At 42.0% G+C, this 27687-nt stretch overlaps 1 protein-coding gene across 5 annotated transcripts in view; it reads left to right on the top strand.

The window, feature by feature from the left end:
• DNAAF8 (dynein axonemal assembly factor 8) overlaps positions 1-27687 on the top strand; it is a 98016-nt gene that overhangs the window by 52310 nt on the left and 18019 nt on the right. For 4 of the 5 annotated variants that reach the window (XM_075059383.1, XM_075059386.1, XM_075059385.1 and 1 more), the window contains 11 exons: positions 677-989; positions 4491-4597; positions 7824-7978; positions 9343-9487; positions 12335-12466; positions 13942-14136; positions 15407-15733; positions 17346-17420; positions 19042-19095; positions 21162-21331; positions 26713-26908. In XM_075059383.1, the coding sequence (XP_074915484.1) occupies positions 677-989; positions 4491-4597; positions 7824-7978; positions 9343-9487; positions 12335-12466; positions 13942-14136; positions 15407-15733; positions 17346-17420; positions 19042-19095; positions 21162-21331; positions 26713-26908 (1869 nt within the window). The remainder of the gene's footprint in view (positions 1-676; positions 990-4490; positions 4598-7823; positions 7979-9342; positions 9488-12334; positions 12467-13941; positions 14137-15406; positions 15734-17345; positions 17421-19041; positions 19096-21161; positions 21332-26712; positions 26909-27687) is intronic. The other variant, XM_075059384.1, reaches the window with a different exon arrangement.

The following is a 27687-nucleotide window of genomic DNA, read 5'->3' as shown; positions in this document are numbered from 1 at the left end:
TTACTTACTGGACCCCAACTATGCTGACAGTAGACATGGAGAAAGGTTTGCCAGAGGCATAAGGAACAGTTGTTGCAGGAAATAAGGCAAACAACAGTTCAAGTCCTGGCAGGGAAATAAGGGTCACTAATCAAATATTTGCCTGGATATGTCATCTTACAACATAGTATGAAAGTCTGTATTTGATACAGAAGGAAATAATCTAGAAAAGAAGTCCACAGATTTCCAGTTTGTGACCCTCTTCCCAGCTTTCTCATATCTCATGAAAATTACAGAAAACATCCTTCTCCTCAGGCCCATGTTCTTGTCCTGTCTCTGCTTCAATCCCCCAGCCTTCCTTGTGGGCATGGACAACATACTGCACAAGAAGTCAAAGTGCTGAGTTCTAGTGTATCAGCTGCTTCATAGTAACTAACCCTGTGCACACTCCTTTCCATAGCAAATATGAGGCAACCAACTCCTCTTTCTTTAACAGACTACCTTGAATAATCTCAGATTTACTGTTGGGTAAAAACATGTAGCTGGTTGCCAGCATATCACCTACAGGACAGGTAACCCATAGATTACTTTGTTGAAGTCTGGCTATGACAGATATGAAGAAAGCACTTGAGTGAAATGAATGACATTGGGGCAGGTTGTTCCATGTTTTAGTCACACATATGTTTGTCTTTTGCAGAAAAGCTGCCTTCTTCCTATACTTCGAAGACCGGCAAGGTGCCACCAGTGCTGGCATTAGGTGTGAGAGGTCCTAAAGCACGTAGCACCTTGCAGAATATCATTGGGCCATCTGACCCGCAGCTGGCAAGCATGACGGACTGCAGTTCCATCAATGCCATCTACTGCAGGAGCCAAGCAGAGCCTCTCGTCTACCTGCCCCACCTGGACAGCCGTGTGCACAGGGAGCTGTGTCTCTGGTTTGGAGGGAGGGATGCTGATGCAGCGCTGCATGCTGGTGTTCTGGATCTGGCTTCCCAATGCAACACAGCAAGGTGATTGCCCTGGATGTTTTTGAACTGTGGTTGTTCCCACAGGCAAAGTGTGACATGGAGGCCAGGCAGGCATGCAGCTAGCGTTCTTTGTCTTTACATATCAGTCTTCTGCTAAAGGTCTCGGTGAACAAGAGTTCAGAGTGGGAGCAATCTGTCTGCTTTATATTTCCAAACCAGTTACTAGAGTCTGCAAAAATCCCTTTTTCACAGGAGTGTCTTCTCTGTGGCACATAACAGATGTGTCAGGTGTGGGACTCTTGTAGTTGCTTCCTTGGTAGCTAGGCCTGTAATTCATACACTTGCAGCACCTGCTCTTGGGCCTGCTGTTTCAGATACAGCTGGTCAGACTGATTTGAGACCTCTTCCAACTGTGCCTGGTGCTGGAGAAGGGCTGCAAGGTTGTGTGCCACTGTGTGGCCCTTTGCTAGAAAGCCTGGTCTACCTTTGCCCTGCGTCCCTTCCATATCAACTCATTAGAGATAAGGGGCTTCAGATGGAAAAGGTTCTTTGAAGGATTATGACAGAAGTGTGTGAAAATGAAGGGTGGCTTGTAAACCTTTAACTCTAGCAGCTGGTGTGAGAAATGCAATTTAGGGGCTGATGGCATAGCAACAGGGTGCCAAAAAGTGCTGGGAACAAGTGAGGTTCAGGAGTCTGGAATCTCGCTCTCAGATGGGTCTGGGTGTAGCTGCAGAGGGAACTGGACTTTGAAGCATCTGTTAATCCATCATGCAACCTAGACTATCTGTGCTCTGCTGTGTAGTGCTACAGGGAGCAATTCCCTTCCTGACAATCTTGCAACTTCCTGGACAGAGACTCAAACCTAAGGACCCAGTGTGGTGGGTTGACCCTGGCTGGACGCCAGGTGCCCACCAAAGCCGTTCTATCGCTTCCCCCCTCCTCAGCTGGACAGGGGAGAGAAAATATAACAAAGGGCTCGTGGGTCAAGATAAGGACAGGAGAGATCACTCACCAATTACTGTCATGGGCAAAACAGACTCAACTTGGGGAAAATTAACTCAATTTATTACCAATCAACCAGGGTAGGTTAATGAGAAATAAAACCAAATCTCAAAACACCTTCCCTCCCTTCTTCCTGGGCACAACTTCACTCCCAGGTTCTCTACCTAGCCCCCCAGTGGCACAGGGGGATGAGGAATGGAGTTTACGGTCAGTTTATCACACATTATCTCTGCCACTTCATGCTCTTTAGGGGCAGGACTCATCACACTCTTCCCCTGCTCCAGCGTGGCGTCCCTCCCATGGGAGACAGTCCTCTACAAACTTCTCCAACGTGGGTCCTTCCCACAGGCTGCAGTTCTTCATGAACTGCTCCAGCATGGGTCCCTTCCACAGCATGCAGTCCTTCAGGAGCACACTGCTCCAGCGTGGGTCCCCCACAGGGTCACAAGTCCTGCCAGAAAACCTGCTCCATGGGCTCCTCTGTCCACAGATCTGCAGGTTCCTGCCAGGAGCCTGCTCCAGTGCAGGCTTCCCTCTGGGTCACAGCTTCCTTCGGGCACCCACATGCTCCGGCGTGGGGTCCTTCACAGGCTGCAGGGGGATAGCCTGCTTCACCATGGTCTTCACCACGGGCTGCAGGGGAATATCTGTTCCTGCCCTTGGAGCACCTCCTCCCCCTCCTTCTTCACTGATCTTGGTGTCTGCAGGGTTGTTTCTCTTATGCATTCTCAATTCTCTCTCCAGTTGCCGTTTCTGTGTGCCCTGCAACTTTTTTTTCTTTCTTAAATGTGTTACTACAGAGGCGCTACCACATCGCTGATGGGCTCGGCCTTGGCTGGTCCATCTTGGAGCCAGCTGGTATTGGCTCTGTCGGACATAGGGGAAGCTTCAGCAGCTTCTCACTGAAGCCACCCCTGTAACCCTGCCCCGCTACCCAAACATTGCCACACAAACCCAATACACCCAGGAAGCACGTTTAATCCTGTGTGTGTAAATGAAGGGCTCTACTGTGGTCAGAGGTCCCGTTCCTCTGGAGGATCGGAGTAGGCTGGCCTGCAGAGGGAAGAGAGGAGGCACTTTTCTGGTTTTGGCTTCTGAAAGACAACCCTCTGGTTGTTCCAAGCACAGGTGGATCTGTGGCTTGAAGCATTTGTTTTACAGTGCTTTATCAAAAGATTTAGCTTAGGTCTTCAAGGAATTTGCACCAACCAGGAAAATATCAAACTACAGGTCTCCTCTCCCTGTCTGTCATGTCTGTGTCACAGGCTTGTGTAATCACATGGGATGCCAGCCTCTGCACTGGGGTTTTCAGGCCCTGGGCATCTCTTTTTAATATTGCTGAACTGAATAAATGATGCTGTGGTGAAACTCCCCTGCAGAAAGCTCAGATAAGGCGCTGCACCTGCAAGTTCTGGACAGATGTTTAAAGATATCTTCTGATACTGTGTGTAGTGTGGCACACTGTGTCAGTGACAGCAGGCTAGAGGTGATCTGCAGTCCTGTAGGTGCTTTCTGCAGAGTGGCAAAGTACACCCATGTAGAATTAATCTGATGCTCTTGGAGGGAGCGTATGTCAGAGTTCAGTTCTGTTTGACCATGAACAGTGACTCTCATCATTTTTACTTTTAAGATTTGAAAAAACTCAATTTGGCAAAGTTTCATTCTCTTTATTTATTTGTTTATTTTCCTCAGGGATGCTTTTTTTCCCCTTACAAAGATGATGAATTCTGCTCCTCTGGTATAACTTTGTCAGTCCAGAGCGGTGCTACATACTAAATAATGCACTGGCCTTTCTCCTAATGCTGGTAATTTTGTCCACTGGGAGACAAGAATACAAACTGCAACTCAGATTGCAGTTTTCTGATTATACTTGCAAATGCCATGGTCTCCTGGGGGTGAACAAGCAAGATGTATTCCAACCAGCTCAGTTATGGCAAGGGATAAGGCAGGCAGGTTTGCCTGAGCAGCCTGTGCTTCACCACTTCACAGAGCTAGCCAAACTGTTTCACAGACTGCAGTTTGCCCTGCTGTCAGTCCCTGGCTTTCAGAACCACATCTTATGTTCACCGTACTGTGATTTGGTCCTTTTGGGTATGCAGGAATGTTGTAGAGGTTTCACTGGCGTGAACGTCTCTGCCAGACTTGATTGTGCTTGTTGCCCAACATTAATCTTTAAAACTGATTAAACTTGGGCTAAAGAACCAAAAGTGAATAGCAACTATGATGTATCTGTGGGTAGGAAAAGCTCTGGTGATGCAGCCTGACATACTTTGTGATTCCCAGATTTCTTTGCCAAGCTGGCTGCTTTGCATTAGCTGCTTTTAATTGAACACAGAGAGCCTCGGGGGTGAGTAATATAAAAAGATGTTCAGTCAGAGAGACCTTGATGCAGCTCATGTCACAGGCAAGGGATTTAAATGTCTTTTCCAGTAAAACAGTTTTACCAGAGAAAATTCTGTGGCCCTGGGTTTGTTGCAGAAAGTAGGTTTGAGTCAGAATCTGGCATAAGACCTTTTAATATTTATTGTTTTTCTTTAGCTCTCAGAGTCCTTCATCAACTAGGGCAGAAGCAGGTGAAGAAAAGGTTGATCTCCAGGGCATGGTGCTGTCTCGACCTCCAGCGATGCTTGTCTCAACTACCAAAGGTCAGTGTTAGGGAATGAACCTTGAGGTCTTATGGTTCTCCTTCACTGACAATATTACCTTACTCCAGCCCACCTGTTTCAGGAAATTCTGCCTCCCTGGATTGCTCAGTGCTGTGACCTGGCCAGTTCTGGAGCCAGGAATTAATTTCTAGTGAAACACTGTGGCCTAAAATGAAGTGACAAGGGAGTGTTATCACCTCATCCTCCTCATGGGAGTAGCTGCTAGAGTCCTGTAGGCTGCTTAGATTTCACTGAGGGGTAAAAAAAGGAAGAAAAAAACCCAAAAAAGCCACCCCACAGGAAATCTGTGCACATAGGGGTCTGTTCATCAAAGAAAGAGTCATGAGAAGACCTAACAGTGTCCTTAAATTGCATGTTTATCTGATTAGAGATCATCTACTGCTGCTGGTGAAGGGTTGAATATAATCATTGTGAGTGTGAAATGGTTAAGACTTCATTCATGACAGGACTGACCACACAATCAGGAAGGAAAGCACTTCATGGTGCTAATATTAACTGGCTATCACCTGGCTCCACCCAAATCCTCCTTTTCCCTTTGTAGGAGTAGTCTTCCAGCTTCTGAATCTGTATCTAGCTAGCAGCAAGCTGACTGTGTTTGAGGGAAACCTGCCAAGGCATGCAGGCCTTATAACTGGGTAAGAAGGATCTGTGTGGTATAGGGGTGTCTGCTGTAGAAGGCCAATGTGCTGACAATCTTCTGTAGTGGGGCCTGGCACAGCAGATCTCAGGCACAAGTGATTTTTAGACAATGCTATTAGACCATTGCTGTCTGGTGTCTACTCCCACAATTGAAGATAGTTTTGCAGGAAAAAAAACTGAGGGGAGTGGAAGCTCAGCAGCTGTTGGGGGGAAGATGGCAGAAGAAAAGCAGCATTGTACTGATGTAGAAAGAAGGCACAGAAAATTATATTGCTAAGGAAAGAATGTATGAGAAAAGAATGAAAGCATAAGCCAAAGATGAAAGGAGCAGAAAGTGACAGAGAGGGTGACAGAAAGAAAATGGAGAAGAGAGAAAGGAAAAAAAAAGTCTCACCTTTGAGATCCACTCTTTTGTATAACTGGGCATGTTAACTCAGGTAGCTTGGCAGACAGCCATTGGCTCTGTGTTATTTGGGATTGGTATTGATGGCAGCTGGTTGCTGCTGATGGAATGAGGCACATTTTCTGTGTTCCTTTCCTTTTATGGCCATTAATGATTCACATTTGATGTGGGCTGCTGAGTTACACCACACCATGTTCCATCTGTATTTGGGCTCAGGAAGTCACTTTCAAGCTTTGCTCCTCAGATAACTGTATCATGACTCTCAGAAGAGAAGCTGACAAATCTGGTCTGGGAGCAGACACCCTATGGGATTTTAAGGAAAGGAAACACTCACTGACTCCTTCCCTCAGGTCTCCAGCAGCTTCTCTTGGAGACAGGAAGATACACCCATGCAAAACAAACATACTTCAGCTCTCACCAGGTATATCTGCCCCTTCTCAGTAATCAAAGTTTTGCTGACACTAGCAGGTATTCTTGTTGATTTGGGATGTGTGTATGTGAAAAACGTTTTTAAAAAGTGTTATCAACTAGGGAGGAACCAAAATCTTACCACCTGCAACCCTAAATTTTGACAGTTCACATGTCATGAATGTGACACTAATGTCAGTCTGGCTCAAAACCTGCAAAATTAAAGCCATAAAGCCAAATAGAAATTTTAGGCAAAGAAACACTCTGCCTGTTCCATCCTTAGTAGTAAACACAAGCTTTCCTTTGTTTTGTTGCATTTGCTTTGAACTACTAGACCAAGCCTTGATCAGATTTGGGGGGGGACAGATATCCATATCACAAAGTCTAGAACCAAAAGAAACATTCACTGCTGATAGTCCTACCCCCAAAACCAAGTGTAATTGGGACACAGAGACTAAAATACGCCAGCCTAGTTATATTGTTCGGTTAGAGTTAAGAGAAATTAACGGGGCATTGTAGAGGAAACCCCGGTGGAAGTGACACTGAGGATTTGTCTTCAGAGCTCACTCTTGGCAGGTTATAGAGATCTGAATGTACATTGTGTAAAGAAAAAAAGCTATATTAGGACTAGGACAGTGTAATAATGCAGGTGATGGTAAAAACAGAGACCCAAGATGAGACTAGAACAAACCAAAGACCTCAGGTAGATCAAAGGCTTCAGGGAAAAGTCTTGAGCTTGTTCTATAGTACCTAAGATGAGGCTTAGAAACTGCTCAGGAGGTCTTGTAGGCTCTTTCTTTTGAGCTTGCTCATAGCATGTGTTGCCACCCTGTTGGCAGTGAGCTTGGGGTTCAACTTAGAAAACAGGGGTCTAAAAACCCAAGGTTGTAACCCAACATAAATTCCAGTTGCTTCTACAACCTTACCTACTGGGATGGGGGATACAAGGAGAGCACAAGCAGCCAGACCTAGTGGATGAGAATCAGGTAGGAGAGAGCAGGCTGGTACCATTACCATGATGACCAAGTACAGGAACCTGTGAAGCCACAGATGGTGCCAAACCAGAGAGTGAGGTGAGGTCATGGTCACAGGCTGGTCCAAAGATTCAGGAGACCATGCCAAAAGGCAAGCTCTAGGATGAAGGTTAAAGACAGGACTAAAGAAGGGAAAAGAGAAAACAGAAGGTAGTGCTGAACAAGATTGTAGAAGCTAGCTACAGGCTAGGACCACCAATAATAGCAGAGAGGAATGGCTGGGCTTGCTTCATGCACTTTGTAGTGGACAAATTGCCAGTTGGTCTTGTTGACCTTATTTAGTTGCTTATCAGTGTGGCCAGGCTTATCAGGTCCTTAGCCCTTGAGGAAACCAACTGCTGTCGGATTGCCAGATGTAAGGGTAGCAGCTCAAACACAGCCTGGCAGGGGCTGACACACAGCTAGCACATGAACTGGGAGCACAGATACCTCAAAGATAGACCAATAGCTCATAGATAGCTAGATAGACCTGATGAGACAGACTGTCTGGGGTAGATGATTCATAAAGACATTACTGATGATGCCATAAGCTTTTTCATTCTAGGTTGGCCTCCGATAGCAGTCATTATGAGCTGGATAGAGCAAATAAACCGTAAAATACAGTGTCACCATTTGGAATGCGCTTCAAGTTGGAACTAGCCAATATAAGAGTTGCCTTGCACTGATACCACAGCTTCTGTGGAAATAATATGCTACTTTTCTTACCCTCTTTTTGATCTAGGGGACATCATTTTGATGGTGTCACCTGTGGTATCTCCTCATGCGTATGGTAATGTGATTTCGGTCTGTACTCATCGGGGGTTTGTCCTGCAAGGAGTCAGACAGCTGCAGCTTTCACCCAAGCAAGCCATTGTGCTGAGCATGACAACAAGTCAGGTACTGGACAGAACACACAGCTTGATTGTATACCTTGGGTTACCAGTTGTTCTGAAACTAATTATGCTGTGAGCTTATGGATGTGTGGGCCAATGCTCCTCTACTAAGTGTCCTCAAGGACACTCATCCCCTCTTTACTAGCTAGCCAGCACTCATGTTCTCTGTATTCCTGTGAGTGGTACTCAGCTTTCAGTGCTGTTTTTTTCTTTAGTAGGAAAATCCCACCAGGCGTCAGCCTCTCACTGAGAACAAAAGTGTAAATTCATAATCAGGCCTCCTCCTACTGAGGCAAACATGAATTTTGCCATTGATCTCAAAATAAGCAAGAGCAGGCAGTAGCCCCATAAACCAAAATAACAATTTCTGATCTGCAAACGTGTATTCAGGAGAATAGTCTTCATCTAACAGACTGATGTTTGACTAGGTACTTCGCAGTCCCTCTGGGACTGCTTATGGCCTGTCAGCATGAAGTCCCCTAGTTTCATGCATTCCAGATGGGTTGCGAAAAGAGCTTTCCTATTGTCAAAAATAACAACTTTTTCTTTTTATCTGAAGCTCTGTCTAACATGATGATAGATTTGAGTTAGAGTGCAGTTGGCGTTTTGACAAGTCAGCCTAAGGAAACAGCAATAATCATAAATGCAAGATTTCAGTCAAACTTAACATATGCAAGAAGTCCAGTTCTGCGCTTCTTACATGATAAATCACCCAGGAATCATATAACATTTTCTCTTACAAAGGAGTGGACCCCTTACTTTAAATTATCATGCTTACGGTTGTTTGCTGTGTCAATCAGGAAATGCATCATTTTGCAAATTAAACTGTATGCAAAGCCCCTCTTTTCTGCTTGTTGTGCAATCGAGCCTGAGGAATAATACTTTACCTGCCCATAATATTTTGTAGAATAAACACAACTTATGTATGGAACATTTGGCCCAAATAGCCAAATATTTGGAGCATGCTCCTAAATGGCCATTTAAGAAGTTAGCAGCAGCAACTACTGCTTCCAGTGCTGTTTGAAGCTCAATGTTTATGAAAAAGTCATCCCTTCATTTAGGACTCAAGATCATTTTTGCATGAGTGACTTAGGATGGTACCACATATCAACTGAGTTATAACTGTTGTGGTTTTAGTCTAGCCCAGTTGCAGAGCAGAACATTTTTATGTTAAGCCTCTTCCCTGAGGTTTAAATTAAGTTTCTCTATCTCATGAATAGATGATGCATGAACACCCAGTTATTGGAAGTTACTATGGCCCAGCTGGTGAGCTGTATCTTGTTATGCCATTGTAACTTAACTATTTGCTTGAGCTCTATAGTGATTACATCTGGATTTAGTAGCCTAATCTGGCCCTCATTATTTCAGATTGCTGTATTTTGCCCTAGCAAGATTTCAAGTTCACCTGATAGTTCTGCAAGAGGAGAGCCTTCTGCTGAACCGCGCATGCACTGTCTCATTTTGTTGCTGAGGAAAGAGAATGCTAGTCATCACATTCCTGCATTGGTAAAAGGTAATGCTTTCACTGCTCAACAACCTTGGAAAAGAAGGTTTGCATTTCAGTGCATGTGAGAGAAACATTAACAATCTAACCACAGCTGTTACATTGCAGGGCATATTTTTTGAGAATATCAGGGCCTGATAGTTTTGCTGTATGTATCTCCAGACCAACATGTAAATCAGTCACTACTACATATCCAACAGAGCAGATTGATCTTTGTCAGTTGTTTGATCTTTAGCACTGGAGTCCTCTTGAACTTAGAATCATACAGTAATTCTTGTTGGAAGGGACCTCGGAAGGTCTGTCATCCAACGTCCTGCTCAATACAGCATCAGCAATGAATTCAGATCAGGGTGCTCAGGGCTTTTTTCAGTCAAGTCTTGAAAATCTGCAAGGACAGAGATTCCCCTGCCTCTCTGGGCCTTTGTTCCAATGCTTGACCATTCTTATGGGGAACTGTTTTTCCTTTATGTCAAGTTGGAACCTCCTCTGTTTGAAATTGTGAACCACTGTACACCTCCATAACTGGCCTGGCATCATCATCTCAATAACCTTCTGTTAGGTATTCTTATTGCACAGAGAGGTAGGGTAGCAAAAATATGTACGTGCCACTGAGCCTAAGGATAGCAGCTGATCCTGTCAACCTCAGCCCTGAGTTCTGCATACTTGTGACTTCCAAGCATCTGAACTGTAACTCATTTTATATGTAGGGACTGCCAAAAAACAGACAAGTTGCTGCCCCAAATCTTACTTGAGTCAGACTCTGTTCCGAGGCTCTTGTTCAGGAAAAGAGTTATGTGGTTTTCTTAAGCATGAGCTGACATTGGTCTCAAGTGGGGAAGATCGCAGGCAACAGCAGCGATCAGTAGGGAACAAAGAACCTGCCTTGCTTGCTTCATCCTGCTCTGGCAGTGGGCATGTTGCCTGCAACAGGAGAGTCCATTCCTGCATCTGTTTTCCTGCAACCTCCCCTTCAGACACCACTGCTGAGACAAGAGGATCACTTTTGCTGACCCCTCCATTAACACCACCACAAATAGCTCATGAAGGAGACATTCGTCCACTGCCCAATTGCTTCCTTTAATCTATCCACCGTAGGAAAGAACATTTAGACGTTTGGAAAAAAAAAAAAAAGACGATTCAAAAAGTCCTCTGCTTTTTCTCCCGAGACTGTCACAGAATGTTCTGAAAACACATACAGACACAGTGGATTAATCATGGCACACTAATTACAGCACCGTGTCACCTGCTGCCTGTAGACCCAAGGAAAGTTGCTCATTAAAAAAGTACAGTTTCTGCTGCTTTTCTCAGAGTGCCCCAGATGATGTTTATGGTGTTCATGTTTTGCATGGGGAAATTTCCACTAGAAATATATAGGTGGGCACCGGAACAAAGGATATTCCAGAAAGGTAAAATGTTTTCCCTCACTGTAGAGAACTCGTGTTTTTTTTCCAATACGTGCAGATTTTGCAAATGCCTCTTTCTGTGTTCTGTGGTTGCTTCAGAACTGATTCAGAGAGATACCTTATTCCATGTTCTGGAGCCCTGGGGAGGGGAAGCTGATATTCTTGCCACATAAGCTATGGTTTGGTCTCTGGGAAGTGTAGAACAGCACTAGGATTTGAGTAGGGTAAATACCATACTAAGAAGTTTTGCATTTGTAATCAATACCCCTGAAAAGCAGCTACCTCTTCAAGGTCTTGAACACTAATCAATTTTCAAAGCAAGAAAAATTCAACAATTATTCCTGAAATAGAGCAGATGGATAGATAGGTGTGTTTGGGTAATGGATCTCTGTCTTGAGGATCAAACACCATAAATTTTTGTCCAAGCTTTACTTTTTGCCATGCCTTGAGTTTGAATAAACAGCAGGTAATGCTGCTGTAGCAGTGATGGCACATTTTTTGGTTACTCATGCCACCTGAATTTTGAGAAGCAGATAGGTGATTATCAGTGGTAGAAGCTCAAATTTCATCAGTGCTACTTTTCATGTCTGAGGTTTGCCATCAGCCTCTAGTGCTAATAATCTGTTTCCCACGCTACACTACAGTAAATTCTGAACAGGCTTGTATGGTAGAAAGCAATCAAATGTATACAAAGTAATTTAAAAAATAATAAGCCTTTAAAACTGTGGTCTGAAATACTATTACAGAAGGCTGAACCAATTGTTGTGGAAGTGTACTGTATGGCAGTACCTTAATGCACTGCATATGCGTAGCCCAGCCTTTTGGAGGAAGAACAGGAACTGAGAGATTGCTAGTTTCAAGCGCTTACTGTCTGTAAAAATGGCGTGGAATCAGATATTTTCCAGACTGGGAGTTACATGAGCAGAACATGATGTTTCTGTTCAGGTCTGTAATCCTAGCAACGCCTTTGAGGCCACATGGTGCGGTATAGGATGCAGGACACCTTGAGGGCCTGCACTCGAGCACTGGGCTCAAGATTTGTGACTTCTTTTCCTTGTGGATACCAACCTATTTAAGACACTTGTTATAATTCAAGAGCTGTGTAGCTTCTTCTACGCATTTGTTCCACATTTCAGTTCACATCAGGAGTTAGAAGGTAATAGGAACAACTGGGGTGCTGATCATGAAGCAGAGGTGTCTCCAGACAAAGCTGTGGCCAAGCCTCAATTTTCAACAGCTACTTGCTCCACTATAAGTGAATATGATTTAGGGGAGAGGGGATGATTAAGTTGCATTTCATGTCTCTTAGGTAAGGTCAGCATGACCCACGTGAATGTCTCTGTAATGGAACTGTGGTCAGATGAAGCAAAACATTTGATAAGAAGAGTGTTTTCATGTCAGACTGCATCACAGAGCTTTGTATTTCTCACATTTTCTTTTGTTCTGTGCATAGGACTGATGAATGGACTGGCAAAGCAAGGCCTCCTTGGCAACGGGCAGAACAACCTGCCTGCCACTGCTGGGCTGGACGACTCTATGTGTTTTCATGTAGTTCCTTACACCGAGACGTTGCTGCAGACACTGGGTAGGTCAAACCTATGGGAAATGCATTGTTCTGGCTTTTATAAGGTCTGGCAACCTTATTAGGGGATTTTCCTGAATAAGAACATTAGGAATATGCTTGTTGTCTACAACAACTCGTTTAGTGTTCTGCTGCCCATCAATCATAGTAATTCTCATTGGATGTCTTCTGTTGCTGGGTAATGAATGGAAGAATCAATAAAAAACCAAAATGGAAATACCTTTTTAAAGTAAATAAAAAGTATGTGGAAAAAAAAATTATTTAAATGTGCCATGGTAACAACCGATTAAGCCTTAAACCTACCATAATTAAAAGATTAATATCCAATCAATACATATTTATTGCCATAGTTTCAAAAGAAGTCAAAGTATTAAAATGAGATAAATTGGTGGTTAAGTGTGTAAAATAGAATTTGCTGAAGTGATAAATGTTGGCAGCTGTAGTTCTTCTGTAGGTGCAGAGAAGACACTTTTTCATTTCACTTTACTCAGATGTTCTTAATTTCAGTTTATACAGTTGAATTCATGTCAGTAACTCATTCATTCAAAGCTGGGAAATTGATAGGACTTGGAAAAAGCAAGTAAATGTGTTTTCCATTATAAATCTATGACTCAAATCGGTAAGATAGTCTTAAACCTACTGGTTCTACACACTTGGAGGTCATGGTAATCAGATGTTTATTTCACTAACTACAGGTAGTGTTTTCTTATGTATTCAGCAGGTTAATACAGTTTTATTTAACTACTTAAATTATTTTAAATTTTGGATACCAGGATTTTTAATGGAAGTATATTGCTCTCCAAAACCAAATTCACTAAATCATAAGGAAAAATAATAATCAAATGCATGTCATTCACCATTTTCTAGCATTATGAAATGTTAAGATGTAGGAATAACTAAGTAAATAAATGTTAATCTATAAAATTGCTTAAATAATCATCTAGTGAAACAGTATGAAATCGAACACATTTCTGATGGGCTGGGGATTCTGCCGGCTATACTATTCCCAATACACCATAGATATATGCATGGTATTTTAACAGTCCCCAGTTTAGCCCGCGATTGTATGCCATATAATCTCCAAGAAAGCAAAATTAAGTATCAATTTAATGTGAAGTCAGTCATTAGTTATCAATCTGAAATTGATGCCTTAAATCATTTTGGTATTGATCTATCAACTCTGCTTAATGGTGTGAATAAGGATATCAAAATTACAATGGAATATATTAGCTTTATGTGACAAAAAGTAATTCCAGTTAAGAAGTGTGATTAATTAAGTAAGGGTTTGCTGTGATACTGCTCCTCGTGCATGATTCTTTTTCTGGCCATGCTGAGCTGCAGCGTGAGGAGCAATACCACAGTGAGGCACTGGTCTTTGTCTGCTCAGTTGAGAATTAGTCAATTCCTTCACACTAAAAAAGACTTGAGATTTGTTTTTGTGGGTTAACTAGTTTTGTTTTGATGATCTCCCTGGGTAGGAGGAAACCTCAGTGCAGTGCCAGACCCCCGTAACATTACCCTGGATCTTTTCTGCAATCGAATATATGCTTCTGATCCTGAAATGGAGCAAGTTGTCATGCTGACGGTGGTTGGAATGGGTGCTATGAAGAGTGCCGGAGAGCTCCTTCACCAGATCCTTCTTCCTGGGTGCAATAATCAATCTCAGAGTGCAGGTGATCCAAGCTCTTGGGAAGGGCTGTAGAAGTTGGTCAGGAAAGTTTACCCTGTCTAGCTATTTTTATCATAGCAGGAACATTATGAAAAATGTCATGAAAGGGGCCTCAGGAAGGAGGACAGGTTTCTTTGCTTACCAGCCTAAAGAACTGAAGAATTTATTGTGTCTAGTTAGTCATGGGCAAGGTCACTTTTCATATTGCAAACAGCTCAGGTAGGCATAATTGTCTTCAGAGAGTGTCAAATTAGTTCAAAGATGTGCTTAGCCTCACTAAGCCTTTTATGTAATCCTGAGCATTGTGTCTCTCCCTAAGTACTGGGAGATAAAGCAGGTGTGTAATTGGGGCACAGCAACAGGAATTCAGAAGTCACAAACTCTATTCTGACCGCTGACATCCTTTGTAATCAGAAGCAAGACACTTCACCACTTCATGCTTTGTTTCCTCATGCACACAGGAGGAATAACCACACTATCCCCCACATTAAATGCTTACAAGTGGAAAGCAGGATGATGATTTTATATAATTTCATTATATAGATTGCATCGAAGTGCAATAATACAGAAAGTGTACTAACAAAGGGCAGAAGTCTGGCACCCTGTCTTGCACTATGTTGTATCCTACTCTCTTTAAACACTACTATGGGGTAAGTTCTGTATCATGGTAGGTGAGGAGAAGATTCTAGCTGGCAGAAGCTTCCAGCAACATGCAATCATGGATTGAGCCCCTAAATATCTTGCTACATTGGAAGTAAGATTACTTTACAAACACAACAACTTTTAAACTACTTTAGAGACAAGTCAGCGTTAAATTGTAGCTTATTACTATAATGAACATAGCTTAAAGTAGAATATTATGAGAGGTGGTAAAGGATCTATAATTATGGATTATACTGTGTCAAACCACATTGTTATCAGTGTATTCTCAGTGTTTCCCTTTCAACTCTTCTCCATTAGCTGTGTTCTCTAATCAAATCATGGCACTTATTCTCTGTGGCTCCCTGTTGATTTCCCAGATAGCCCATTTTTTGTTTTCACTGTAATGTAATTTCCTAGCATTTGTATCTTGTGGTTTTTCCCAGTATATTTCTATATCTGCATTACAGCCCATTTTGGATGCAACAGGGTGGCAAAGTCAAAGCAGCTTTGGAACTTGTTGTCTAGTAAAAAAAATCAATATGAGTTTAGAACACTTGTCTCCAAAAGAAAACACAGCTTCTATGAAACACACGCTGTCAACTGATGCTTAACAGATTTCTTTTGACTTGCAGAAGACCTTGATTTGGGATTTGAGCTCCTAAGTCTCAAGTGGTTGCCCCGTCTCACTCGATGTCAGGCCAGAGAAATAACCCCTTTTGAGGTTGGAGATACTTCCTGGCAAAGAAGCCTTGATATACTAATGTCAAACCCAGTCCTTGTGTGTGCATTACGGCGGATCGATGCCTTCAAAGTTCTTGCAGATGCATTGAAAAGATTAACACAATGCAGGGAGAAGCTAAGCAAAAGTGGCAGTCTTCTAGAGACAGTGATGGCCTTGACCCCAGAAGTGACATTCAGACAAGCCCTCCTCTTCTTCACAGAGATGGATTTTGTAACTGGTAAGACATGTTTTTACTGTTTATAATGTCCCCAGGTATAAGGTGTTTGGGAATTTATTGAACTTGGACACAGGAATCCAATGCTACAGGTTTTTCTCAGGCACAGAAAAACTTAATTTGGGGTTAAATCCTGTGCTTGGCTGAATAATGATGAGGGATGTGAAATCAGCAGGAGCCAGTTGAGGTCATCTACAAGTTGGCCTATGAATTTAATGTGGCTATGCATGGCCTTGTGCCCTTTCTGAAGATCTCAAGGGACTCCATAAATACTAAAATTAGATATTACAGCAGCTGGCAGGACCAGAAAGTAATACTATGTATCTTGCCTCTGTATATGAGAAACTGAGAAACAGAGGCCAAGATCTATCCCACCTAATTGCAGTGCCTAACACATTGAGGCTAGATGCCCTGGCCTTGCCCCGTACTCAGGCAGACAAAGGTACAACCAATCTGCAAGAGCTGAAGAAAGCAGATTTCTTGAGAATTTCTTTTTGTCCTGGAAGAGAATGAACAGTTCATGAGGAACAGAGACCTTTGTTGTCAACAGCTTCTCAAACTTCACTGATATACGCTAGCATTGATCTTTCAGCACAGTAAACTTGCTAGTTTCCTCCTGTAGCAAGAAATGTCTCTTTAGCCATGCCTCTTTAAACTAAATCACTGTGCAGACTATGGTGTTGTTGTTATTGGATGCTTTGGAGCATCAGAGTCTGAGCTCCCACCGTTTGCTTCTAATGTGAAATATATTGGCATATCATCTCCATTCTTGGGGATGCCTGACTCCTCACACCTAAAGATAAACAGTTCTGAGCCTGACGATTTCCTATTATTCAGAAACAGAGAAATCAAGATTGTAGTAACACCATATATCAACTGAGGAGGAGTGACGCAGTTCTGTAAGTGCATTCATGCTTTGTAATTTATAGCTCTTCCCCTATCTTTTCATGGGGAAGAAAGGTCCTTTGTTGTCAACACAAACTTAGACACTTGTGTCAAACACACAGCACTTATGTAGTGCAGAGTAACAAATTGGCTTTACTGAACAGAAAGAAGAAAATGTGATAGTGTCTGGAAAAAGATGGTCATTTTAGTCTCACAAAAAGTTAGATATGACAGTGAACTACATGGGTGTTTTACGTGAGATTGGAGAGCAAAAAGAGGAGGCCTTCAAAAAAGAAGTCATCAGACATCCCAAATTGGTGTATAAAACTGTAAGAATTCATGCATTGCTGCCCTTCGTTAAAGTTATCTTGAGACGAAAAGGCAGGATAAGAGGAAAGCAGATCAGTTTATTGAGGGAGGTTGTAATCACAGTGCCAGCCTTTCACATGAAAGCCATTGTCAAAAACAAAGGAGCATAGCTGAAGCATGAATTCAGCATCCTGCACTAACTCTTTTATAAGGTCATTACATTTTTTCCTCCTGTTTTGGTTGTTGTGGGAGGAATGGAGAGGTATTCGTGCTAGAGAACAGCTCTTCAATAATTTGCAGCTGGTCAAACGTCTGCCATTTCCCCTGCTAAATAAAATTACCTTTGTCATCCCCCACCCCCGCAAACAGTGAAGGTCTCCCATCTGTGAATCCATAAAAATACATCTCCTTCCTTTTACAGATGCAGAACACCGCCTTGCTATGAAATACCTGCCACCACCTGGCAAGAGGTCCAGGGTTGAAGGTAAAATCAGAAGTATGTACCAGTTGTCTCTTGGAGAAAAACAAATAATTTTATACTCTTAAAATAGATTGGAGAAAACTATAACTCTATGTTCCCTGTCAGAGTCATTAAAATGGGATTAGTAAACCTTTGGTTAGACGTCATAATCTGAGGCAATTAGGAAGAAAAGGTCAGATGGGTCCACTTGGTACTGGGGGAAGGTGGTGGTATTGACAGATCACCTTTCTTCTACACAGTTCTTCTGTGCATGCCTGGATGACCTATCTAGGGCTGGTGTGGAATGGAGACTAGAAGAGTAGTTAATGCCAGCTCTTTAGTAGCCCTTTTCAGATGTAGATCTCAAAAAAGATGAGTTTCATTATGTTTTACAGAGGGGTAATTGAAGCCTAGAGAGGTGAAATATGTTGATCACCATTGCCCAACAAGTGAGTGACAGAAATCAGAGCAGAATGGACATTTCCTAAGTCTCAGACAGAGGCTCTGTCATTTGCATTACAGTGTCACCCAAGTCACCAGGGAATTCACAAATCCTAGAAGTTCTTTCAAATAACCCCAATACTAAAGAAAAAAAATAGTACTGTGAGGATGTGAGCTAAAAAGTTATGAGTCAAAGACCTTGGAGCTGGTTCTACCTTCTATATGTACTCTTATTATTCCCCCAAAATAAATGAGATGCATGTGGAAAGAGAAGGAGGTCTCATTAAAAGAAAAGAATACTTTGGCTACGTACCTTCCAGATACATTGCCCTGGGAAATAGAAATACAAGGATTTCGGACAATAATAAATACAAAAGAATGGTGATTTTGTTTTGATGAACAGATTTTAGTTTTCTGTTATCTACCTTGCATGTCACCCTGGCTAAACTTGCCAATCACAGGAAAAGGAAGTCCTTTATCAATCTGATGCAAGCTTCTCCTCATTGCGCCCCAGTCCTAGGTAACTGCTCAATTCACATGTGCCTTGAAGTGCCTTAAATTTTCCTCACCTCTCCAGGTCACTACAGGTTTTACATTAGACTGAAGGAAACATTTTTATATAGGCTTTTGTCATAAGTTCTGACTTACCAGACTCCTTTTATAGCGGTCTGCTCTTACAAAGAACCACTGAAGCAACCATTCCAGGCTGCTTGGGGAATGTCAGTGAGGTTTTTATCAGCAGAACTGAGGAAAGGACTGAACAACAGCCAGAATACACAGCCCTTCTTTGCTTCCAAGAGCACAAGACAGGACATTAAACAAAACACCTGAGCTTCTGGAACTTACACCCGAAACAAGGCAGCTTCTAACTCGACTGTGTAATATTGGGAGCACAAAGGTAGCTTAAAACCACCATTAGCCACTCCCTGAAATACACAGAAAAGATAACCAAGAATCAATATGGTTTAGTACTTGCAGTCCTTTTCAGCATATGCTATTGGGCTTACTGGAGTAGTGGTAAGTACGACATCTCCCAGGCCGTCCCAATACATCTGAATGTCTGAAATCAAGCCATGCACGTCCCAGTATAACACTTTGAAATAAGTGTGTTGTATCAATGTTGGCTGCATTATGTAGAGATGATGGCAACATTCTCAAATTATTGTCCCAGAACATGCATACTGCTTACTCAAATCTATCTGCTTTTCTTATTTAGTGGGAGAGAGCCAGAGATGTCATGCAGAATCACTGTTTACCTACTTGCAAACAGGTGAGAGAAGAGCAACTTTGTGGAGCTAACTGGTCTACATGTACCAGCCAAAAATAAACAAAAGGATTATACCCACTTTTTCCTTAGGCTTGAATACAGTCAGTGATACACACTCTCTTTTCTAAGCATGCCAGGAAATCTGATATTTGCTTCTCTTGAGTTCACACTTATTTTAAGCCACACACATATCTAAAGTATTGTATATAAAATAAACAGTATTATTCACAGTTACACTATGAAATCAAAACCTATGTCATAATTTTGGGGGGAAAAAATAATTGGCTGTGAGGAAGAGATCTGAAAATATTACAAAGCAGAAAAACATAACAAAGACTAGGCAACTTGGGCAAAACTGGAAAGGCCACTGAACAGCCAGAACTGGAGATGGAAATCAGGCATGTTTGAGGGCTGCCAAATATGTGCCTCTGATAATTCATGATCAATAGAGACTGTTCCATTGATAGTGGTATTTTCTCTAACTGTTGTTACTTATAATCACTGAGGAGAGAAAACCAACTCTAGGTGGCAAGGTGTCCCACCTGTTTTCAACACTTGTCTTTGACCAGACCAAGATGGCAAGGTAACATAAGACAAATCACTCCGGAAGTGTACAAAGCACATAAATATGCAGCATGTAGTGATTCACATACCACAAGAATGAGAATGTTTGCCCAGAAACATAGCAGATGGTGAGTAAAACATCTTGAGGACAATGAACGGTTATGTAATGTATACAGTCAAGATTGCCATTATGCATGCGAGCAGCTGAGTGGATCTGAGCGGCTTGCTTCTGCACTTGCAGGCTGTTGCTATGGCATTTAAACCTTTCTGTTCAAGAATGATGTGAAGAAAATAGCAGATCTTTAATAGGAGGGCTAGCTGCACCATAAGGGTTAAGTTTCCATATGAAGTGGGGACGCAGTAATCTTGCTTTTTATTTTTGATCCTGTATTTCTCTGTCATGAATCAGCAACATGCTTCTTGCCATTTGAAAATAACAGCATGCATTAATTATATGTAGCATTGTTGATGCTTCATTGCATCAATATCTGTATAATTAGTAGTGGGGTGTACAGGAAATGTAAAATGACATTTTATGTACACAAGTAGATAATCATGGATCAATTTTAGCAGCCTGCAGTACTGTTACCTCATGCTTCATGCTAATTGACATGGTTAGGCACCAGCAGTTAATGGGTCCTAGCTGACTGATTCTGACACTACAGTTGCCATTAAATCTTCAAAGGATGTCATTAGGATAAAATCTTAACTATAATCCTAGTAATAAGGAACTTTAGATTAGCAAAATTAATAATTTGAAAATACTGTCATTTAAAAATGAAATTTATGCATTTTCTGCCTTTTAATACATTTTGCATCATCAGACAGCAAAACTGTCTTGGTCTGTTTTATTTTCTGTTTCTCATAGCACACTGAGTGCTGCACCTGGCTGGCAGGTCTGCTGGGAGAGCTTTGTCAGAAGCAAAAAGTTTTTGCTGAAATTTCAATTTTACTGAACACAATTCTACTTGTAATAGGTTTATAACATTAATTGGGACCTGTCATACTTGTTAGTGCCTCTCTGAAACATAGCTGAGAGATACAGAACACTGAAAGATAAACTGTGAGGAATAAGAATTTAATAGCTGCCTTAAGGATTATATCACCTAATCACTACAGTTTACATGAAAAATGTAAAAGTGAATATCTCATTCCTTTTAAAACATTCCTATATAATAGAATGGATTGAGTCTTATCTTACAGACCTGCCACAAACTTTTTGGACTCAGAGCAGACTTCTTGCAAAAAAAAGAAGAATCTACAAGCCTAGACTGTTTTAGATATATTTTTAATCTAAAAATCAAACAAAACAAATCAAACCCAAAATCCTATACGCACAGGTATTTTTATGGACTTGTTTTGTTGAAATTTTTATGAACTTCATGCCAGCTTTTAGATAACCCTCTTCTACAGATGTCTGTCCAGGCTAGTAAACAAATATTGCTCTATGGTTTACATCCGTTTCTAGGAGCAGCTTTGGGTTTCACTAGTGTGCTTTGTTACAGGAGCCCAGATTCTTTGCACAGTGCTGCTGATCAAACCTGGTGCCTGGAGCCATAGTCTTGCAAGGATCCTCCGAAAACTAGACCTAGAAAAATTCAGTGTGGTTGGGATGAAACACATAAACCTGGAACCAGACATTGCCTTAAGACTCCTTTCTTCTGAAGTGAAACAGGTTTGTTAAGAAACTGGCAGATCTGTGACTATGCTTAGGTTTAGAGTGGGGAAATATGTTAGCTAGTGAATAATCCATTCCTGAAAAAAACACAAAAATTCTCATCCGGGATTTCTGAGTTGTTGTTAGCAGTGAGCTATATAGAACAATCAGATCTGCACCCGTATCAGACACAAAGAAGGCTGACATGCTGATGGTTTCTTTTATCGCATGCCATAAAGAAGCAGACCTGGTTTCTCTAAAACAAAAGTTTGGGGGATATGGGCAATACAGACCTCCCAGGAATCTGTTTAGTTGCTAATTTGCAATGCTGACTCTTTAACTGCAAAACAGGTGTTCTCTCTTTCTTCCCCAAGGTCATTCCAGGTAGGGCACATCTAAGGAGCATACCACACCCTCTGCACGTGTGCCTGGTTTTCCTTCCATGTGTTTAAACCTGGGAGCTGGGAAACATTCATTGCACTACCAGAGAATATAAACCTCTGGAGCCGTGTTACCTTATATTACATTACATATACAGCTGAATCTCTGTTCCAGGAACATGTGTTTAAGAGTCTGTAAAAATGACCTGCAAAGAGAGAAAATTGAGTTACTGTCATTTCTAATGTCTAACAGACAATAAAGATCGTTCTTAAATGTTGAGGTGTTATGGGGTTTCGTTAGCTAAAACTAGATCTATGTTTCTGCTCTTTTATAGCATTAGAAATTAATTTTTTCCCAATCTGAAATATCCCGAGATGAGTGTAAAGATACTGTGAAAGCCAGGAAACTGAAAGCTGAGCATTTTAGAGGAATTAGATTCCACCCCCCCCCTGCCTCGGGAAAAAAAAAATCCTTGTTATTTGATTGGTTTCATGAAGACATTTAACCAATTAACTTTTGCAGAAAACAAGCCTTTATAATCGATATTGCTCTTGGGTTAAGCTGGGAGAGTTTATAGCACTCTCTCATAGAAATTCTTAATAGAGTCTTCCAGAAGAAGACAGGAACATGCCAGGACAGTGCTCTAACATAACCATCAATCAGGAACAATTAATACCTTCTGCATGATAGCAAAGCAATGGAGCACAAGCATTTAATTTTTAAATATTTACAGACCACTGGTAAGAGGGATATAGTGGCTCCTAGAGTTGATGGGGAAGTGCTTTTCCATATGGCTTTTAATCATACAGCTAAATACAAAAATGCTTAGTTGATCATCTGAAACAGAAAACATTTTAAAAAATCCAAATGTTTACCTCAGGAAGTAATGCAGATACATGCGGGGTAAATTTGAAGAGAGGTTGTTTCATGAAAATTTTCTCTTACTTGTTTTTGGAATTCTTTAATACACTAGAGCAGCTGTTGAGCATTGATTTAGTTTCTTTGAAGAGCTGGTGACTAATGAGTTTAAAAATTACAGACTATTGGGTTTTTGTTCATGGAAAAAAAACCAACCAGGTTTTGAAGTGAGAAAGCAGAGATAACAGACTGCCTTTGGCAAGGGGGAATGGACAGTAGGAAATGCTTTCTGCTGTACAGGGGCTCCTTCTCATTTTTAGAACACATCTGAAAGTCTTTCACTTATGAGGGCTGTAAAAGGCTGAGCTCCCAAGATAAGTAGGTAGATTTTCAAAAAGCCTCAGCATGCTTCAGGGACTGGGTTATTTTGAAAATCTGGATTGTAAGTGTTATAATGGCAGCTGGTGGGGGCACAACTATTTTTCACAGCTGAATTTCATATAAAGCATTTGAATTGGAGTGATGTTCATTGTCGATCTGTTTCTCAGGTTAGGGGACAATGGGATACAGTGCTGTTTTTAAAATGAGGCTCTAAATATGGGGGCAAATTGCTGAAATTTTAGCATCTCCTGTTGAAGAACACGGAGCCAGTGTGTCTGACCCTACTAGAAATTCTGTCCAGGGCTTTTTATCTCCTCGTCTAGAGCCTGATCCAAAATCCATCTCCAGAAATCCCTAGAAAACTGCCATGTGCTCTGCAATGTGCCAGTTTGTTTTGTGTACATAGTACTTGATAGCAAATTTGGGTTTTATTCACTGGTAGCAAGACTACTTAGCAACTCCTTCTACCGAATGTATTATTTACATGCACATCAACAAATATCCTCAGCAACATGATTTCGGATACATGATTGCTTTTTCAACTTAAATACTAACATTCATTTTCTAAGTAGCTTTTGGCCTTTGGCGTACAATAAATAATGGATTGGTCTGCTGTTTGCTGAGGTTATCTAATCACAGGAGCCATGATAATACTTTTTATCTGAAGTTTAATAATAATTTTAAAAACTAAAGGTCAGGTAAATAGAGCTGACATTGTCTTCTCAGCTCCTAGCACGACCTGATTGTGTTCAGACTGAGAAGCGACTGCTCCCAGAGGGAGTTCTGCTCGTGGAGGCTGTGTCTCCTTTCTGCGCTTATCCAGCAGATCCAGTCCTGCAGAGATTTGCCGGTTTGCATGCTAGCTAGAAAGGTTGATTTTTACAGTGGAACCTGACCATTCTGTTGGGGATTACCTGATATGATTGCCTGCAGTAACAGGTCACTGGACTCAATAACTTGATGGATTCCCTCCAGTCCTATCTTGTGATTCTAATGGTAGAGGCAGAAGGAGAATTTTGCTGCTTTTTAATCCCGTTAGTCCTCCAGAGCCAACGCACAGCTGGAACTTCCTCTCTGTGTGCATCAACAAAATTGCTCACTGAATTCAAGTCAGCTGCACATGTGCAATCTTGCCGCAGCTGCTCGGGTATCAGCAAGGACGCGGTTTGAAGACGGTGTGGAGGCAGGATGTAAATAAAGGCATCATTTGGCTGGCAGAGTCTAGAGCGGATGTGAGGATATATCAGAAGTAAAGAAGTCACCTTGACTCCCTGACACCATTGGTAGCAATTAGAAACAATGTCGTCTTTAACCCAAAGTCTTCACGTTTGCTGGGGAACAACTGAAAGACAGGAAACAGAGACAAAATGGTTTTGTTACGTAGATCTAAAAGCACTGTTTAGAAGCTCTGGAACAAAGTCATTTCATTTATTATGGTCTGTTTAACAGAAACTATGTCTTTGAACGTTTTCTTTTGCAGATGTTTCTGACGTGGATGAATGTTGATATGTTATATCCAGTCCCTTTGAAAGTTTTCATGAAGTCATCAGTGTTTTTCATGTCCCAAAGAGAAGGCCCTTAGAAAAGTGGATTATATACGTATTTTTTTAAACTAACAAAAATTTTCAAGCAAAAAGGTTTTCTTTTGTATTGTATAGAACTGAATGAATGTCAGAATTTTGCAGTGTACTGTGACAGGCTGAAATTCTTCATCCTCACCTAACAGAGCTCTCTCATTACAGGAGAGCCTGTGAAACTTTCCTGTACATATCGCATGTGCAGTCATGTGATGTGACTGACATCCCAGGGTTTCATTTGCCCTGTATTTCCGTGGGGTGGGAGGTTTGACAAATATCACAACTTGTATCAAATCCTTTACATAACTAACCAATTTCAGCATGGGGGGCTTCTCATGGATCATTTTGCATTTTCAAATACAGGGGAGAATAGCAGGATTGAGCAAACGGATTTCAATTTATAGCCTACTTCTTAGAAATGCAGTTTAGGAGAAATGTGAGAGAGATGATTTGGGTCAAAGTCAGTGAATGGTTTCTTATGATAGAAAAGCAAAAGAGGTCTTGAAGTATTTTATCTCCATATTTTTAAATGAAATGATGGGATTTTCTTTTTGAAATGTTTTATCTAGAGAATTGCCGTATTCTGGTGCTTTTAGAAGATGAAATAATAGAGGAGTTAAAACCTTTAGGGGGCTGAATAATGTGATTCAGCTGAGTCAAGTGGTGGTTCTCCCCCTTGTTTTCATTTCCTCAAAAATTGGAAAAAAGTAAATAACCATGGCTTAGTTCAGCCAGTGAGCTGAAAATGCTGCTGTTTGTAAGCTGTGCTGAGCATACAGTGCTGGCATAGAGCTTCTCTGCAGCAGAGGTGTTGCCGCACTGTGGAGCACAGGGAGGCAGAGCTGGGTGCTCCTGCCACTTTATTAAGATGAAGGGGGCAGGGGGAGGCAGCCTGCAGCTGCTATGGACACCCTGACCTCATGCTCAGTGGAGACATCTGCAACAAGCCTGGCTTTCGAAGGTTTTGCTTAATTAAAACAGTCATCAAGGCTGTGAGTGTTCTGCTGCCCCTTGGTAGCCTTCTGCCCCAGGCACTTGCTACCTTTCCCCGTGCTTCTCAATCATTATGTCGGTCTCCAGCCTACAAATTGCACTCTTCTCGCTGGTGCAGTAGTTGCTAGTTATCATTACCACTCATCCTTAGTTAAAATAAAGATCCCAGGGTGTTGTGACCTGCACAGCTACAAGAGGAACATCTCTGCTCAGGAGTGGTCACAGGCTGTACTGACCACACTTGGAAAACAAAGGTAGAGGAATTTGTCATGGAGCGCAATGCATCAGTGGCAAAGCCAGGAGGGTGAAGTGTTTTCTTTCAGCCCCCATCTAGCACCCTGTTCTGAGCCTCCTTGTTTTAAGCTCACTATTTCTGTAGTCCTGATCTAACTAATGTATGAAATTCTACCACCCTCTGGGAGAAGCTGAGCTCTAGCAGCAGGGTGGGTGAGGGGGTCCTTCCTTTCATGAATTCAAAAAGAAAAGTTCTGGTGTTTGTAATCTGTCATTTTATATCAGCCAGAGAATTAAATATGGCTCCTTATCCCAGAGCATTTACGACCCTGTCGATATTGCTAATGTCCGTTGCTTCCACCCTATCCATATGTCACACCGAAGGTAAAGTGAAAAGGGTATTGCATCAAAGGTTCAGCAGTAGACAACTGAACTGTAGAGTAGCAATTTGTTTTTGTCCTTACCCCCTGAAAATGAACTCCATCTCTGGTACCTAGCATGTACAGACATGCAGAACAAGTCACAGCACAAGGCTTTTCTGTCTTTAGAAATAGGATTTTGTTTCCTTTCTTACTAAAAGATTTTAAGAAACTACTGCTAAAGTTGTTTGTATGTGTAAAAACTACCATTGGCTGATCTATGACCATGGGGACTAAAACCACAAGCTGCTATGGCTTAAGCTCAGTGCTTAACTTTTTCTTTAGCTCTGTGTGGACTCAGGGTGGGAACAAGACTGCCTATTACCTGGTGGATGTCACAACAAATACTGGCTTGGGGGCCACAGTATATATTCTGGAAGCTCTGCCTGCAGAGACCACTAGCATGTATATTACAAAGAGGGGAGAAAGCAAGGAGTAATGGCAGATCTGCTTGCTTCAAACAAGGATGGGTCTAGCCAAAGGAAAGCTGGGATGTACCCAGTGCTCACCAACACTGTTCGTTATAACGTCTTCCATCTCTGTTATTTCTTTTCAGGATCCTGCTGTTTTAGAAGCTCATTGTACCTACCTTACCTCAGGCACTGCTCTTGTGCTGTGTCTTCAGAGGCCAAATGCTGTGAAGAAGCTGATAGATTTACTGGGGCCAGAGGATCCTAAGCTAGCCCAGGCACTAGATCCGTTCCTCTGGAGGGCTCAGTATGGCATCAGCACAGTCCAAAATGGATTTTACGGTAGGTTTTTGTAAAAGAAAAGTCCAAAGGCTCAGATATGCTAATGGAAAAAAAATATATTATGTACTGTTACCTCCTGCATTGTCAATACAGATCTAGCCTTGGCAGGCAGTAGAGACCATTATTCCCTAGGAAGCTTTCATTGTTTTCTTGGTGGCTGAGCTGAGTATGTCTCAAGCTATGAAATATTCTCCCAGAAGGTATATTAAAAAAAGTTTTTTTCCCAGAACAGCCCTAGATCTGTCTTCCATCAGAACAGATTTCCTTTGATCTTTTCACTGCTTGGTCATTTTGTACTTTTAGCGTGGTTATTTTGTAATTATCCCCAAGAACCCATCTGTCTTCTATCTGCTTGTGAGTCCCCTCCTGATAACTTCATAAGCCATTGGCCAACTGCAACCAGATTTCACAGAGGGATAAAAGACTCCAAGATACTGAGTTCCTGTAACATCTCAAAACGTTAATGACTGGCTAGAGAGAGGTGATCAAAAATTGCTCTCACTGAGGAAAGCAGGTAAATTCGGCTGTTTTCCATTTGGAGAGGCTCTTGCCAGCTGCCACATCAACAGAGGCACACCGGCTAGTCAGCACCCTCAGTGTGCTGAACCAGTCACAGTTCATCTGCCAGCAGCAGGGGAACTAGGATGTTGCAGTGTATATGTTGGGTGGGTGGGATGGGAGATAGCTGAGAGTGTGGGTGAAGGATGGGGAAACGGGAAGTATTGCTGGAGAGAGTGGCCTATAGAGAACCAAGGGTATTGCCAGAGGGGGCCTGGGCT

The sequence above is a fragment of the Buteo buteo genome, chromosome 29, assembly GCF_964188355.1.
Source record: "Buteo buteo chromosome 29, bButBut1.hap1.1, whole genome shotgun sequence".
Taxonomy (NCBI): Eukaryota; Metazoa; Chordata; class Aves; order Accipitriformes; family Accipitridae; genus Buteo; species Buteo buteo.
This window is presented reverse-complemented; position numbering and strand designations above follow the sequence as displayed.